General features: G+C 40.8%; 1 protein-coding gene across 2 annotated transcripts in view; it reads left to right on the top strand.

Annotated features, from left to right (window-relative positions):
• The first annotated feature begins 7,380 nt into the window (after window positions 1-7,380).
• The window catches only part of med13a (mediator complex subunit 13a), a 78,466-nt gene continuing 67,613 nt past the window's right edge, over window positions 7,381-18,233 (top strand). The window contains exons 1-3 of one of the 2 annotated variants that reach the window (XM_044222257.1): window positions 7,381-7,789; window positions 7,903-8,005; window positions 16,431-16,665. In XM_044222257.1, coding sequence (XP_044078192.1) covers window positions 7,940-8,005; window positions 16,431-16,665 — 301 coding nt within the window. In that variant the 5' untranslated portion in view covers window positions 7,381-7,789; window positions 7,903-7,939. Of the gene's footprint in view, window positions 8,006-16,430; window positions 16,666-18,233 lie in introns of both variants that reach the window. The other variant, XM_044222256.1, reaches the window with a different exon arrangement.

Here is an 18,233-nt window from a genome sequence, read left to right as displayed (position 1 = left end):
AACAGACTCTTCATCAGGAACTAAATGTATGCAGTATATTGACTAGAAATGACCTCACTTGCTTCACAACCTACTTGTGAGTTGACTTGACTTGGGAGCTCAGACTTTGACATTTATGAGCTGGAAATTGAATTGAGACTCGGACCTCACGAGTTAAGTGACTCAAACAAGGGTCATTGTGTCTCACATCTGTTGTTTGTTTGAAATAGAGGTTGGCAATAACCATCAATCACAGCGCCACTTTAATTTACACATTTCTACGAGTGTTGCATTTTTCCAGCATGATCAGCTAATGTAATGAGCTCAATGCAGGAAGCTAAGGGGCGAGGTTAGAAGGGGGCGGGGGTGCTGATGGGGCAATGAAATCTTATCATGAGGACTGGAGGCCTACTGGGTGGTAAACAGGCCTCTATATCAATCAGCTGAGGAGGAGAGGAGAACACATGGGCTCGGGAGCCTCCTCCATCCCACACACAGCCTCCAATTAAACGATTAGGGACCGAGGCTGCTCTAATTGGAAACATGGCTGGTCCTTCTACACAAGGAGTTCCACTACATCAACAGCCCTTCGGCCACACTACTCCATGCCACTCAGCATGCCCTTGAGTTGAACTCTAACATCCCCATTGGTCTTTGTCTCATTGCCCCCTCCTGCCTTCTCTCTCTCTCTCTCTCTCTCTCTCTCTCTCTCTCTCTCTCTCTCTCTCTCTCTCTGTCTGCTTGTCTCTCTCTCTGCTTCTGTTTCTGATCTAATTGCAGCAGTCCATATGGATGCTGGGAAAACTGCAGTGTCTGCAAACCTGGATGTATTTCCTGTGGCTGCTTTGTCCTTTATTATGGCACAAGCTGCTGTGCATGCAACATCTTAGTGTACATGACACGTGTCCTTTTAAATTTAATTTCTCTATTTTCCAAGATAGAAACTATCATGACAAATATTCTTGCATGTTCTGGAAAAATAACTCCAAATAGAAGCAGACATTGTAAACCTGAATAATTACACCACCCTGAAATACAGTGTGAATGCTGCTTGCTCGGATGTGGCCCGTCCCCCAATGTCACAGTGAAGAAAATGACAAAGTACCATGTCATAGAGGAATGCCGGGCATGTTGTAGCCAGTCACCCAGGTCAGCCTCCTGACAGCGGGCCAGTTTTATGGTTTTGCTGACTGCTGCTTTTGATGGTGTAATTGTGACAATGATCTCATTCTCTCCCTCTCCCTGGCTAGTCTCAAGGAGCTCTGTGCTCAGCCTTCTTCCCAGCGACTGGCAGTCAAGAGGGAGAGGTGGGGGTGCACATTTCATTAGCTTTCAATTCATATTGAATTTATTAATCCCATGCTGTTTCTGCAGGCTGGAAGGCTGTTTAAGAAGGGGGAAAATATTGTCGATATAGACACCTTTTCCTCCATCTGCTTGCAATGTGTGTGCAAAAGTGTATGAAAGAGGAGGGAGGGGGGAGGGAGGGTAAGGAACCAAGAAGGCGGGAAGGGAGAGGGAGAATAACAACGACAGCCTAACAACAAGGGCTTGTGAAAAGACTGCAGCGGGAAAAAGTGTGTCAGATCATTTACCAGCGGGGATGCACGACTTCGTCTTTTTAAAGGCAGCAGCCCTGCAGAAAGGCTCTTGTCTAGTCAGCACTGCAACAAAGGCACAGCTATGGCTTTATTTGTGCACCTGGAATGTTCCTGTGCGCAGGGGCAGCATCCGAACAGCTAACCCTCAGCTCCATCAAGGGAGGGAACATGGCGCTAACCTTAGCCAGACCTCAACCCAGATAGAGAAGCATAGCATTGTTCCAACAACTGAGCTGACAAGCACTTCACACTATTTAACTACAGAAGTGACTCAACAAAGAGCAGCTCTCTGCCTAACTCCATCTGAATAGCGCTGTTTGACGTCGTTCTGAAGAGACTCGTGTTGTAGCACACTGGTCCTGTTACGCAGCAGGTTGTAGAGTTGGATTTGAGCAGGTGTCAGCTGACAAAGAACTGAAGTTTATCCATCCCTTGTTAAGACAGTTTACAAACAGACAGCAAGCAGTTTTTTCATGCTATAATTCCTTGTTGACCTGCAAAACTACCAGGACACTATAGCTTTTGGTTAGAGCGCTTCTGATTTGCAATCTGCTTTGCCTGACCCCTCACTCAGCGAGCCTTTACACACTCTAGCCCGGCTGCTCAGATGGAGGCTGAGGGCACGGAGCCAGCCTGTCTGCATCCTCAGCACTCTGCAGCCCTCTCAAGCTAATGACGAGGGGGCTGCTCCCACTTTGTCACACGAAGAACTCTCAATTTGGCATTTCTGTGCTTGTGCCTGTATGTGGGAGGGGCTGGGAGGTTCCCATTCAAGTTTAGGCAGTGTCAACTCTTTTTACAGTGGCAGCAGAATGGGCTATAATGTTGGAGTAAAGCAGAACTTGAACCATTGAACTTGAACTTGGGCTGCAATTTCTGCCTATTAAAAACTTGTTCTTTTCTTACTCCACAACAGAACCTGCTGATTTGGGTGTTGCCTTACAAACCAAATAACATGTTAGACCTTTTCTTCTGCACGCCTAGTATCAGCCGCCCCCCCTACATACTTGATCTGATAGAGATCAGACCATCCCAGCAACACCTACTGAACCTGCAGGCCTCCAGCTCACACCACCAGCCATCAATGCCAGATATTCCATTTCATTCATTAAATTATAATGAGGTTTCTAGACAGGGTTTCTTGATGGGATTTTCTACTTCAAGGTGTATAAGCCATTCAAAAGTTTATTCTGTAGGGATCATCAAGAAGAGATGACATCTTTATAAATGTCTTGAATCATACAGAAAAAAGTGGAATTTCCCTATTGTTGCTTGTATAAGTGCAATATTTCTTACATTTATGTAAGCTAAAATAATAGTTTTGAATTTCTTAGTTGGATTCAGTAAGACACTGTGGCTATTTCACAGAAAAAAGGAAAAAAAAGCTGAGCAGTATGTATTTATTTACTTTTATTTTTTTATGTCGATTACGAAAGGGCCACCATCTAGAGAATATGAACCAAATACAGTAAATACTTGAATCTTGTGTGCTTTTATATTTCAGATCAGTCTTGTGGATCTTAAAACATTATATTATTGTAATTCAAGCAAAACCTTGGCTCTCAAGATGTTTTTATTCCACTTTTTAATAACTTTGCAGTCAGGGCCAAGTGCCATCATGTGAATAAAGGAATGGAAAGGAAAGGAGGAAGTGCTTATTCTCATTATTTTCAAAAGCGCTTCTCAATTCATCTTTGCAGACTAGGTTTGTCGGTGCTTGGGAAAAAAAGGTCAATAGGCAGTGTGTATATATGTTTGTGTGTTTTTTTTGGGGGGGGGGCAGCAAAGAGCACATATCTCTGTGTGCTTTAACATGGGGGCTGGGAGGAGGGCTACTTTATTTGAACATGGCATGCTTGTTGACCCTCTTTATAACTATTCCTCCTCTGCAGAGGCCAACAATGGGATATTACCACTTAGCCTCTGTAAACACAAGTTAAGCTGTTGAACTATGGACCTCGGAGTCGCGCTCTTATCTGCTGGATGCCGCAGCTGTGTCTGCCAGTGAAGGCAAAAACCTTTTCCTGTCTGGGTGGTCAATTTTATTGATTTACAAAAAGCTTTTCAAATATGTCACGTGATTCTTGTGATGATCTTACAGTAGCAGCGCTGTTTGTCCTGTCTCTTGCCCTGCGTCTAAGGTCATAGGACACGTGCGTGAACACACACACACACACACACAAACAAACATATGAGTGGCTGAAGCCTCACATTTCTCCGTACTGTATTATCACGCGTTTCATGCTCTACTATTTGAGCATGTTAAATGAATACCGAGTCTAATTTTCTGTCCGACACGTTAATGTCTTATCTGACCATAGGCACTCATTAAATTCAGCACATGTTCTTTTTCTGGCTAAATCTCAGATTTATTATTCACTTTCTCATGCAGGATTTAGTTACACAACAGTGAGACAGGGCCCTCTGGCAAATGCTCCCATAGCAGAATGGCAGGGACCACAGAGCACATCAAATGTCAAAAGAGCAGTCGGCCAACTCCATACACTTCCATTTCCCCAATATTCTTGAGTGCTGCTATATATGACAGAATGTCTCTGTGGGACTTAGATAAGAAGGAGTCGGAGATAAGTGAGAGAAAACCATCACCAGATATGATAACAATCTGATATTCACATTAGTTACTCTGCTATGACAACTGTGCCCATCCGCTGTGCTATTAGATGTATTTTTCTGTTAAACAATCTCATACAGATGGTATCATGCCACTATTGTTTTTTGTATCAAGGAGAGTGCTGATAAAGCGTGGGAAGCACTGAATGTGAGATCATTCATTCCTATGGGGAGATTTAAGGTTGAGAAAGCTGCTCAATCCTTCGGGATCAGACAAAAGTCACAAAGCTAATGTCGTAGGGCCTTGGAGACCGTACAATACAAGCACAAAGCTCTCGTTATACATTGTATTGGTAATGACTTGTAAGTGTTTGCATAATTAACATATCGATGCCGGATCATATCATTTAGATCTAATATTTCTTGTGTTTTTTCATGTGAGGGACAGATGCTACTTTGATTTGGGAGCAGTGTGGACTCTAGTTATAGAATGAACAAACACTGTATGTTGACAATAGAAGAAATAGTTGAAAAGAATGTTGTCTTCAAGTGTCCACCTTGAGTTTATCCTCTGCAAGTCATCCTCCCAATAAATACTTGGAACAAATTGATCTCCTCACACGCTGCTGTTTGGTACAGTACAGCTGTTTTCTGCCCCCAGGACCTGCTGTCATCACCACCTTTATGGCCCGTTTTTCCCAGCTCTCACTTTCAGTATTGCAAACGGGAAATGCCACTTATGATTCTATATTATTGTATAATTCTGGGCACAGAAGAAAAGAACAGTCACAAATTATAGTACAGCTCTGATGTATTTACACAATCACAGATATTTACAGCTTATTTACAAAAACTACAAGGCAGCAATTACTTAATAAAAATAACAAAACTTTAGAATAAGAGAGACCTTTTGTAATGCTGCGATTACATGGCAAAAGCAGAGGTATTATTAGAAGAGACTATTAAATAAAAGTTGCACTTTAAGGGAGAGTAATTATTCATTAGTGAATCACAGGATAACAGGATAATGGGCTAGCTGGCCAACCAGTTGCCATTAATTTCTAAAAAGAAACTACCATGACTAAAGACAGCTTACATTGTATTATAATTAGGAGGCATTGCACAGTGATGGGACAAGGACTTGCTAAAAACTCATTATTAATATTCCATAAACCTGCAGCGCTCACACTTAGAAATAGAGGAAGTAATATTCTGGCTGGGAGTGCGCCTTGGGGTAAAAATGGAAGGAAAGTTCTGTTGGCTGAATTTAGTTCAAATTCCTCAGTTGCCTGAAGAATTGATTGTACAAAACAGAATATTTGAACCAAAAACAAAGAGAGACAGTGATAGAAGAATAGAACAATGTTGCATCACAAAATTGTGTGTACAGTATAATTTGGAATAATCTTTTATCCACAGTATAAAGATTTGATTAATTGTTGATATGATCTTTAAATGTCAGCTCCAATAGCACTGACTGTAACAATTATTTGCATGCACAGCTCACAGAGGAAAACTCCTATACCCAGTGGTAATGCAAATTCAACTGGACACAGAGGCCCTCTAAAATCAGTTAGCCTTAAGCTTAATGCAGCCCACAGTACATACAAGCCAAAAGAATAGGGGGAAAATGATTTTGTTTGGTTTATTTCTCTCACAATTTGCAGCTGTAATTTAAGCCTTTTTGGTTTGGCCCAACACCAGCTTGGATGCTGACTGTATGAGATCAGAAGTGCAGCACTCAATTGTGCAATGTTTTGCAATATTTTGGAAAAATTATAAGTATAACTGAGCATATTCCAGAGCAAAATATTATGGAGTTTAATGATATACAACTTACTGGGTTGAGTAAAAAATGATTTAGCAGGAAATTCTGGCTGCAGCCACAAATGCAAAAAAATAAAAAATGCAGATAGTATCCTGAAAACATCCATCCATCCTGTTAAAGTGCCCTTGAGCAACGTGCTGGTTGTGTGGTCGCTGCTCTAAGGCAGTGGCAAGAAAAAAAATCATGTAAAGAAAAACAAATAAATAATATATCGTATAAAGCTTAGCTGATGGAATGTGACTAATTACGTTAGATAGATAGATTTCTGTTGTGCATAACAGTTACAGTAAAAATATTGATGAGTTGAAACCTGGGGAAAAAAATATGATGATGTTACTCTGAAATGTATTGGTTTTATTTTTCCTCATCTAAAACAATATGTGAATAAAAAGGTGGATAAGTGTGTGTGCTTCAGCCATGCTGAAGTTTTGTCACAAAGTAACAACTGACACTGTGGAGTCAGTAAAAAGCAGTTTGAGCTTTGTTTACTCAAGAATAAAATTGCTTTGGTCTTTGGGTTTTCTAATATTAAACTATTGCCTCTTGTGGCACTTTTTAAGGTTCTCTCTTTGACTTTGAATTTGTATAATTCATTACCTTGCCCTTCTATGTAATTTACCTTTGACTATAGCTTTCTTAATGCCAGGTATTGAAGCACACTGGCACATCCTTTTCTGTAAATGAGTCAATAAATTATTTTTTTTAAATTTATCTGTTGAAGTGTTCTGAGTATGTCCTTTTGATGTGATTGCTTCTTACTTTTTCTTCATTAATATGCATTTGTTTGATTCCGGCAGTTCTGCACCTGATAAATGTTAGATTTTACTGCTTTCATTATCTCACACTCTGTGAAACTGAGGTCAAATTAATGTATTTGATTGAAAAAAAACAAAACAAAGGGCGCATCAATGCATCTTGGTTGCACATTTCAATTGCAAGTGCAACATCACATGCGCTAGGTGGTGCACTGTGTAAGTGAGCAAGTTTATAGGGTTTGATCATTGGTAACAAAATCTGTTGCTCAGTAGCGCCACTTGCGCTGGCCTAGCGGCAATACCTATCAGTTTTGTGTTATTACAGCCCTCATGACAACGATACTGTCAAGTCGGCCATACTAAAACACGGAACGTCTTGTCAGGACTATCAAAATAAAATGCGCATCGAAAATAACCTGTTGCAGCATCTTTTTGTGACCCCAAGTACGTAAAGGAAATCATATATTATTCATTAATTAAATATATATAACAACTTTAGGTTATCCTAAAGCTATGTTCTTAGCATTAGTCATAATAGTCAATAACATAATTCTTTACTTTTACTTTGCCGGAAATCTCCCCCACTGTTGTATTTGTGTTTGTCTATCTTTGGTTAGCTTGACAAAGCTTTGACCACGAATGAGCCAATAGGCTGTGGAAGGCAGAGTTGTCCCTGTGGCCGCCATTAAAGAAAGGAATCCATGAATTCAAATGGAAACCAACAGGAACCGAGGCTGAAAAAATGATCGAAATAACCGCAAAAATATAGGCCGATGCCAGATTTCGAGAGGTTTTTACAGGATGTATTTCGTTTTTAGACTAATTTTTGCGATGGAGGAGTAAGAGAGGACGTTTTTATTTTTTTTAAGCAGAGACCGTTTTAGGGCTAAGGGGGAGGGGGAGAGTTGCTTCTTTGCTCTCCTTTTCTTTTTGTTTTATGAACATTTTTCGCTTCCTTTAATTTGTTTCTACTGTGTGCTTTTGAGATGTCTACATAAAGACCACACAGTCTCTTTTATCCGCTTTTAGCTCCGGCGGGGAACTGCAATCGGAAGGTTGTTGAATTAACTATCCTCCAGCCAAATGTTACAAAAAATATTTCTCGTTGATTAAGCCTGCACATCTTAGAAAACACAAATCGACAAATTGTTCTCTATTTCCCGGGAAGTGAAATGATGGAGAGTTGGATCTCGCAGTGAAGAAGGATGAGTTCTTGTTATGTACCAAACGGGGCCAGCCTGGAGGATTGCCATTCCAATCTATTCTGTCTGGTAAGAGATTTAAAACTAAAGGAAAGCAGCCATTTTTAACTAGCTGAACAGGGGCTAAGCTAACGTTAGCCACACAGGCATCAGTTGATAGGAGCTTAGCTAGGCTTACGGCCCTGTCGAGCTGACATTATTTCAGGACAACGAGGTATCCTAGTTCGCTAATGTTACTGTATTAGCTTGTTTTAACACCTTGTCACTTAGTTATAACAGTCTGTCTATTATAATCTTCTTTCTGCAACATTTCCATTTTTCTATTCACAAACCAAACACTCAAGGTGAACGCCACTCGCTTGTTAAGCTTCATTTACTACATTTCTCAGGACAGACACAGCAACATATCGCCTGTTAGCAAATAACTGTTGTGCATTTGACTGCCAAAAGCACGCCTGTGTTTCCCAGTGAGTTAGTTGTTGTTGCACTTTCTCCCCGTCGCCTCAACACCTTGTTTATTATTAATAACTTGCCATCTCGTTCTCATTACATTTCCACTATGTTTTACCTAAGTGGTAAACCGTAAACCAAACACCTCATGCACAGTTCGCAGCGTTAAGTTCTATCGCAGAGTTTGGGGAAACCGCTGTGCATTTGCTGTGAAACACTGTGTTTTTGTTTATCTGACCACTCCTGGAGGAACGAATGTCAATGCCCAACTTGCACAGCTTGTCGATAAAAGAACGCCCCTCATGCTTTCCCTACAAAGCTCTTTTTGCAACAAGCATGTAACACGATTGTTTGTGGTAACGGTATTTGTTTGCAAACGTTAATTATTTATGTAATATGTCATCATCTTGTTTGTCAGTGGCTTAATCTCCTTGGACTTGATTTTCTAGTATTCACACCAACTAGGGCACAGGCCCCAGGCTGATTATATAATCTCTGGCATACATTCCTGGGCATTACAAACACCTAGGTAGCTACACATCTAAGCTGCACTTTCTACTACTATAAACCACACTATAGATAGGGATGAACTGTATAATGTCCCCCCCTTGTCTGTCTCTGAATATCTTTTTCATCATATCATGTTGTCAGTTGTGGCCAGTTGACATTACCCTAAATAGTTGTAGTTGTGCTCCAACCCACTTGGAGTTCACAGGTATTCTTCAAAACCCTTGTGAGATAAATAGTGCAGTGAGCGTTCACTGTGTAGTCCACACAATGTTAGCCACTGCAGCATATCTAAAGGTGTTTCTTGAGTGTACAGTTCCTGCTCTGGTCGGATAATCAAGAACATGGTCTGAATGTGTTTGTTGTTGCAGTTTATTGGCTTGTCAGCAGGCTTAACTACAACTTCACTTGTAGGTTAGCTGAAGAGTGTAATGCAACTCCATGAGCTCCTCTGAACATCATGCTCCCACAGTTGGAAGTTGTAGATGTGATTTGTCAAATGCTAAAATGTAACCCTTAGAAAAAGTAGATTTTTATTATAGATCAAATGACACAGAACCACTTTGTGGTGCAGTGGCAGAAGATAAAGACCACAAAGTGCAGCAATTGATTTGTAAATATATGTATGCAAAAAATATTAAAAGTTAAGGAGGAGAAATGCATCAGTAGTAATGTTGACATAGAATGTAGTATAACAATATATTGAAATACTACACCGCTTTTACTGTGAAGTGACACAGCTTCCAAGCTGTCTGTCCCCTAAAGGTAACATTTCATTGCAGAAAATCCCCACTCTCTCAATACTACTTAGTTGGGTCGATTGTGTTTGCTGAACTCGTAATTACAATGTTTACGGCAGCACTTGAAGGCAGCGTTGGCTACAGTGGACAGGCAAGGTACAGGCTGGTAGTTGTGGTGCTGTGCCTGTCTGGCTGACATTTTCCTGCACACTGAGACTAAGCATAACACCACTGCTGTTATGACTCACTTGCTGAACAGACTCCACTTTGTGGTTTTATGGTGAAAGAATGCGAACACATTGTGGTACTTTTCCCCCCTTCATTTTTCAGTGGATAGTCTTCTCCAAAGTATGATACTACTTGTTGCATACTCCCCCTTTTTTTTTTTTTGTATTTTAAAGGGGGCTTATTGGAAATGAACTGGGGGTGTAAATTCAGTTTATTTGTTCCTGTATAATTATGCACCTATGTAGCTGGCATTTCATGAAATTTGCAGTTTGAGCTGTCATGCATTTCAGCATCGGAGTAAGTTCTAACGTTTAAAAAAAACTGTGCAAAAATCTTGAGTTTGGTCATTGCATTGAATGTGGCATACACTAAATTAATGAGCTGTGTATCAAGTAGCTCAAATGAAACGGATGAATTTGCATCAAATGCAAACACACACTTGGTAGTTTCATGTTTGCTCCATGACATAGTTAACTGAGGGAAAGAAGTGACAGACAGGAAAAGAAACTTGATAGAAGAGGGGCATCTGCAACATGATTTGAGCAGCTTCACCTGTTGCTTGTCTCATGTCTTGAAACGCAGGAAGGCAGCTGTTTTGAACACAGTGTTCCCTACTGAGACCCAGAACCCTAAGTGGCCAGAGGGAAGGTGAGCAGCTGGCAAAATCAGCGGTCATAACCCCCAGAGTACGCAGCACCTCAGGAAAACTTCCTGCCTGTAGCCAGTGGCTTTGGTCTTAGACTCCCTGCTAATGCAGCAGTGTGATTTTTGGCTTTAGCATATCAAAGATAAAACTTCTCATGACCCACAAGCAGTTGCTCACATACTTCAGCATTTACTAAGACACAGGCAGGGGGAAAACCTTGTAGATTCATAGCAGCGCATCAAGTGTTTGAGGCACACTCATGCGCACAGCCTGGAAAGCATGAACAATATCTGATATACACAGATATCTGTGGCACCCTTTGTTTTGCACACAGGCTGCCACTAATTTCTTTTGAAAGGACAGACAGAACAACTGCAGAAGGCACATTTATCTTGATAGATAGTTGCCTTGATGAGGAATGGACTACTGATGTGTCTAGTCTTTGTCAGAGTTGTCAGTTCTGCCTCTTCAAGCTCAGGGATATGTAGGGACAGAAGTTAATGTTTTGTCTTAAGTCCACAGTTTGGTTTAATACACAATCATTTAGTTTGTGCAAAATCTGGTTTGTGACATTTCTGACAACAAAAACGGAACAGAGGTACAAACTCCATACAGTGTGACTCTTACATTGTCTCTACACCGTAACTTTTTAAATGCTATTGAAAATGCAATTTTTTTAAATTCCTAAATAATATAGCCTACTGTACATCTGTGCAAATAGAGAGATTGCTTGTTTAAGAAGTAGTCCATTCGAAGACCTCTAAAATCCTATTTAAAGGTTTTTACAGCGTTCAACTAAAAATTAGTAAATGTTTATTGGGGTGAAGTTGTACAAGATGCATTTTGTTGCTAGAGTTAATTGCAAGGCAAACATTTCTTGAAATGCTTGAAATCAGTCTTTGTTTTTCTGTTTGAAACCCAGAATGTTGTCAAACCTTAACAAAACATCTGTGTCAAGTTGATAATGGGCAAATTGAAAGATAAACTTTTAGTTTTTCAACAGGGACATTTGGTTTTATTCCGTTTGTAGAATGATAGATTATATTAACACATTTTCAGACTTAATCATTTGTTACCTCCATTATGAATCAGCAGTACAAATATTTTCTGTGTAAACAAAACAGATTCTACTTGAAGTCTTGTTGGGAAAGACCTGTTTGATGTCAGATGTTTTTGTCTGATTCTCCCAAATAAGTTTTAGCAGGTTTTGACGTGTTTTATTAAAATGAACTCATCCAGCTCTAGAGCTGCTTCAGATCCTCACTTTCTTCCTTTTCTCAAACGTGTAGTCATACTGTATATTTGGTAAGACTACCAACAGACCAAAACCTCCCAAAAGTCAGTGTAGTCACTTTAAAACTTGATGGGAGTTTCAGTTTGGGTCCAGTTTAAGTCCACCTTCTCACCACATCCACACAGTATTAAGCTACGCATTTCACTGGAAATGTGAGGACTCGAGGTAAAACTTGTTGGCCTTGTGCTCTCTAGCATCCAAACAGTGCAGAAGAGAAAAAAGACAGTTCTGAATGTCAGTAATCACTTTTCAACTCCACATTGCATCTGGTCAGCATTATGCATCGCATAAATTGTCATTGCACTACAACAAACGTTTGCAGCACCTTCTTTTCTCCAGTGAAACCAAACTACAGATTGTACTAGCAATCGTGTTCTTACAGATGATAGTCGTCACTAATAGCACTTAGTGGTTGAATGGATTTCATGATATTATTTTCATATTTTAGATAAGGATCTGTCTTAAACTATCATAATGTAGTGTTGTGTGAGATGTAGCTGCTGTGATCATTTATTGCAGAGAGTAATGATTAGAAAGAATTGAGGTATGTATGACAGTTTGGTAATGTAGTGTCTGTTAATGATAATGTTTTTATAGTGAGGGTGGAGATGTCACATATAGCCCTAAAATAATAAACACAATACATTCAATAAGTCATTCATTACTGAGGATAATTGCTTGTTGACACTAACACACAGCATTTGATCACACTTTTTCCTGTATACCACAGTTGCTGTAGTGAACATGTTTTGGTGTGATATATATTCTAAAGAAAAGATTCATAATGTATACAATTGCCTACCAGGCAGAGAAACTGCAGCATAGATGCAAACATCCTGATAGTGACAGAAACAGTCGTAAAAAAGGTGATGAATAGAACTGTAATGTAAGATGAAGAGTCTTGTAGGCTGTTGTATTTCATTTACACATTAACAGCACAGCAGCAGCAGCAGCATTAATCAGTATTTTAGCTGTGACTGCTACTACAGTAGCTAAATCTCAGAAATGAACCAGGTCAAAGTTTCAGTGCCACAGATGTGGTCAGTTGGTTTAAGTTGCCCCGTGTGTACAGTTGTACTGCAGTAACTGTAGTTAATAACAAGAAGCATGCCAGTGTTGTCTCTGCATGCCATTTTAAAAGTCGCCTGATACCAGGCTTGCTGTTAAATTATTTAACCTTCTCATGACCACATGTGCGTGGAGTTGCTTGTTTGCTTGAATTTGAAGAATGCCTTACAACTGTTACTTTTTGTAAATTATCTGTGCAACAGTATACACTAATTAAACCTGTATTTGTCAGCTGAGAGTTTGTAACCTGCAAATGTTTTTTTTTTTATTACTTCTTAAATAACTTATTTAATAGTTGTCATTGGTTAGTTTTCATTTCATTGACTTATCAATTAATGGGCTAATTGTTTGAGAACAGATTGTAACCGCTTAACTGCTGTTCTCAAATTTTATTTGGTTGGATAGAGATCAGTTTGCATTGCCTTGCCTCTAATGTTCTTGTAAATGTAGGCTAACGTTTACATAGAAGAAGATACAGTATGAAATGTTTAGGTTGAGAGGCCTTTTAACCCTCTATGACGCAAATACAAGACAATGCACTCTGCCTTGACAATAACAGTGTCAAAGAATTATGTAGTAACTGTATCCACTTTTGTTCACTACTGTATTAGATCTGGCCTGTAAGAGCAATGGTAATGTACATCTCCCTTGTATTAAGTGGTTGTTGGTTACAGTTAGGTCGTCTCATAAGGCTTGTGAGCCACCTTTTTTTTAAAACATGAAGTACATTTCTAAGGGGTATTTCAGACAGAGCAAGCAAATTTGGATAATAGGAAGACAACATTAATGCAAGTAATTATAATTAATGTAGATAAAATAATTTTAGGCACAACTAAGTGTGGAGTTGGCTACAAAAGGGCAAGAGTTACCGAAACATTTATTTGAATAAGAGTCATGTAATTCAAATCAAGGTATCGGTGCACTGTCACCAGCTTGATGCCTGGCTGTCTGTGTGCAGCACATAATCACGTCTAAAAGTGTGAAACCAATATCTATGAGGAAGAGAGGCCCATAATAAAATCTGTAGGGCACTTATGAACAAACCTTTTTATACAGTGAAACACACAATACCATTGCGGACTGACCGGTCAGTAAGATGATGGGGGTGTTCACTTGCTAATTGCCTATCTGTACTGCTTATGATCTGGTTTCACAGTTAACCGTTGTCCCCACCCTCCCTTTGCATTGTGTGCACAGATGTTTCCTAGCAAGATGCAGGTGTAATGCTTCTCACACTCCGGCAGGAAGGAGCAGCCTAACTGCTCTAGCTCTGTCGTCACACACAGACCTAGCTCTGCTGTTTGCACCTTGTTCTCAGCATGTGTAGCAGCTTTTGAATTCCTTAGGAGCCAGATTGTTCATCAGCGATCATGATGTTTTGATCATGCATCTCGACAACTGCTGTAAAGTTATGATGACACTACAATGCAACCTTGGGCTTTTGTATGCTTACCAGCCACTTTTTCCCTTGAGTTAGTGGTGGAGAACAAATTAAAACACGTTTTCTGTTTATTGATGAAGCATACAGTGTATACCTCCATAACTGTGGAATAACAATATAGCCTGTATGCTGCTGTGGTGTATTACCTGGACATGTACATGAGTCATAAATATTAGGGCTGTCCCTGACCAAAGATTTTCCTAGTCTAGTAGTCGTTAGGTTAAGCCATTAGTCGACTTGTCGTTGCACATTTATGATATTAATTTAATTATTTAAATATATTTCTTTGGGGCATTAGAAAATGGTTTGAGTTCCAGGGCTGAGAAAGAATGTTATAAGTAACTTTGTTAACACTGTTCTACATTACAGAGAAATACAAAACAACAACCAACAAAACTTAATAATGAGCCTTTATAATACAGATTTTACAAGCGCATGCACAAAGTGAGCCGCCTGTTAACGACAATGCTAACGACAAAACCAGCAAGGAGACTGAACATTTTGTTAATTTATTTCAACACAGTATAACCTCATCCCTCCCCTGTCTCTGTCAACTTTACCCTGGCTAGGCTAGTATGTTAAATTAAACCGTCACTTATACTTAACCTACGGATAGGTCTAACAGATGTCTAACATCCTCCCAAAGTTACAAGGAAACTGGTGAAAACCGTCTACAGCTATAACTGAAGAGCTATGCCATGCTCACATGGATGTATAAAGAGAACTGGACTTCACAGCATGTTCTCGACTTGTGTGTTACAAGAGAAAAGGTCTGTGTTGCAACCGTCCCCCTGATACTTTTGTCCCGGCCCTAACGACAAGGCGCAGCTCCTGAATGGAGTTTGACGATATATATTTTTTTTTTTTTTTCTGCGACTAACCGACCAATAAAAACTCTGTCGACTAAGACTCCTTTCATCGACTATTAGGGGGCAGCCCTAATAAATATAGTTTTGACTATGTTAAACCTCAGGTTTAGAAATGATTTGTCCACTTGTGTGTGCTCACTACGTCTTATGGCTTACTAACGTGTTGTTGTGATCCAGCTCTGCTCCGGCTGATGCCACACAATGCTCTGTTTTGACAGTCCCCAACCTACCCCCACCACCACCATCACAACTAACACCACAAATCTCCCAGCTTATCCCTAGCCAGGCGAAAGACCACCGCTTCGCCACAACCACGGGTAATCACTTGTTCAGGCTCAGCGCCTTTGCACTTGAGTTAAGATATCCCCTGAATTGTAATGGATTAATTGGTTGAATATACAGAGCGACAGTTTGCCAACTCAGCCTGAACGGCATAGGACTAAACGGCATGAAAATGAACATTCCATGTTCGCACAGATTACTTGAAATGTCTACAAGGATAGATAGAGGAACTAGATTGCCAGTGGAAATGGGGATGTACGCCTAAGGCATCCTTGGTGTATTTTGTGGTAGTTAGACTGTGTATGCGTGTGTTTAGGTAGACATGGGTAGTCTGTCCGCGCTTGGGTGATAAACAGCAGTGTTAGCTAGCAGTGGAGCGCAATGTTTCTGCTTTAACACTTAATAACCCCGCCAGTGATTTACTGCCTGTGAGGCTTTTTCCTGTGTGTTTTGTTCTCTCTATAAAAGCCAGACAGCGTTTATAGAAAGGCAGAGCATCCCCCCAGCACTCACCAATAATGAGGATTAAGGTGGTGAGACCACATTTACCAACATTAGTTTTTTTCCTATTTGTGTTTCGAACATATTGTTCATGGTGATATTGAAAGCACCTGAAGCACAAGTACACAGTACTTTGCAGAAACAAACAAATGTCCCAATTTTTGGGGGCAATTTCTTTTTTGTATCAACACACAGTGGTGCTCTATTTTCTTGCCATCTACTGTGTATCTTTCAGTCTTCCCCTTTCTGTCCGTTTTTGTTTGTTTTTATTTCTTCAATTTTGACAGCCTGGGTGTCTTGTTGTCAGAAGTAGTTGGTGGGAGAACTGCCCCATAAAAGAGGATTAATACCTACTCTTTACACTCTGCTCAGCACGTTTACTCAGAGGTGCTGAGTGAATCCTGAAGCAGCGACTCTGCACGCTAAAAATCTCTTTCTCTCCCTCTCTCCCCCTCCCTTGTCTTGCAGGCTGACTTGACAGGGATCAAATGGAAGAGGTTTGTGTGGCAGGGTCCCACCTCTGCACCCATCCTCTTCCCAGTGACAGAAGAGGACCCCATCCTATGCAGCTTCAGCCGCTGCCTGAAGGCCGACGTGCTAAGTGTATGGCGGCGCAGCCAGCGGCAGGGCCGGAGGGAGCTTTGGCTCTTCTGGTGGGGGGATGACCCAAACTTCGCCGATCTCATCCACCACGAGCTTGCAGGTGGGGGCCCCTTGGCATACACATAAGGGCATGTCAATTGGAAATACTAATGTATGTTTTATTAAGCTATGCAGGTACATAACGGATGTATAAAGAGATCTGGATACAGCGTCGGAGGCGGGGCCCCGTTCATTGCTATGAAAGCTGCTCAGTGACACATGAAGCCAAAAAAGTTTGACTTCCCTGTAGAAAATTACCTGGATCTTCCGCATCTTGGGGCCCATAGAGCAAGTGCACTAGAGACTCCACCAGCCGAGCCAGCTAACTTCCGGGTTAGCCCTCCGCTAACTTGAATGGGAATAAAATGATTTAATCGTGCGGCTCTTCGAGACTTTCCAAATGTTATCGGACCAAATGGATCAAATTCTGATGGTGAAACGAGTAATTTTGCAGTGGTTGTGACACTGAAAAAATTTATCTATCGTTTTACAGCCGCTCTTATACGTAAAAAGTCTTTTTGGGCCCCTGTGCATCACGTAACGGACCTGGAAGTTGTAAGTCCACGGTTTGGCCATTGTGTCAAATTGGCTTCAAAGCCCGGCACACTTCCTGGGGGTTTGAGGTACATTCTCTTTATGCTGTGTCCTCACTACATGGAGGTCAGAGGTCAGGGTCAGCTACTGAACAACACCCAGGGTGCTTGTATGGATTCAGTGATTGACTTGAAGGGAACAGGGAGAGTGCTCTCTGACACACAGGTGTTTCTTATAGTTAAAACGCAGTTAATTTACCCTGCTGCTGCATGATAGTTAGGCAGATAGTCAGCCACATTAGTCTTTCTAGTTGTTTTGGCAAATTAGATGATTAAAAAGAGAGGAGAGGACTGCTGTTCTATGTCTCTGAGTCACTGCTCTAGCAAGAAAAATAGTTTGAATATGAAATTCCTTACCAATGCATCTTTTGTTGGATTCATTCAAGGTTATATAGCTGAAAGAGTGATGGCTGTAAAAGATAGCTGGAAGTGTAGAGGGCTCTCAGCTTTTGTAAAAGAACTTGAACATTCACCTTGTCAAGATACGTTATTGGTTGTACAATGAAAAATGATACCGATTTCACTGCTTGATTGTCAGGTAGGCACAGGGGAGATACTCTGTAAGTGAGAGCCTCAGGGAAGTGTTAAAATCTGTGTGATCTGATACCTCCCTAATGCCCCCTATTACCCTCCTGTGACTGATAAGTTAGCCAGCCAGGCTGTTAGTGCCAACACCTGTAGGGCTGCTCCCTCTCCCTGGAGACACTGGGCATCACGCTGTTATCATATCTAGAGAGGTTATCATATCTAAGTGACCGCTGCCCTACAGCAAATGAAGGAGCACCTTGCATTTTATTTTGACGAAGTAGAACAAGTAATCTAAAGTCAAGTCGCCATTCCACAGAGGATGAACAAGAAAGGAAGAAGGTATAGGAAACTGAGCTCCGTCTCTGATTATAACTTGAGTGAGAAACACAGCATGCGGGAGCGGCCATGCAGAAACGAGGCAAATGCATCCACCCCCCACTTTCTTCTTTTCCCTCTTCAGTAACAGTAGCATTAGAGGTGGAAGATGGAAAAGGCCATCTTTATTCAT

This window comes from Siniperca chuatsi, linkage group LG14 (genome assembly GCF_020085105.1).
Source record: "Siniperca chuatsi isolate FFG_IHB_CAS linkage group LG14, ASM2008510v1, whole genome shotgun sequence".
Lineage (NCBI taxonomy): Eukaryota > Metazoa > Chordata > Actinopteri > Centrarchiformes > Sinipercidae > Siniperca > Siniperca chuatsi.
The sequence above is the reverse complement of the archived record's forward strand: the minus strand, read 5'-3'. Positions and strand labels throughout refer to the sequence as shown.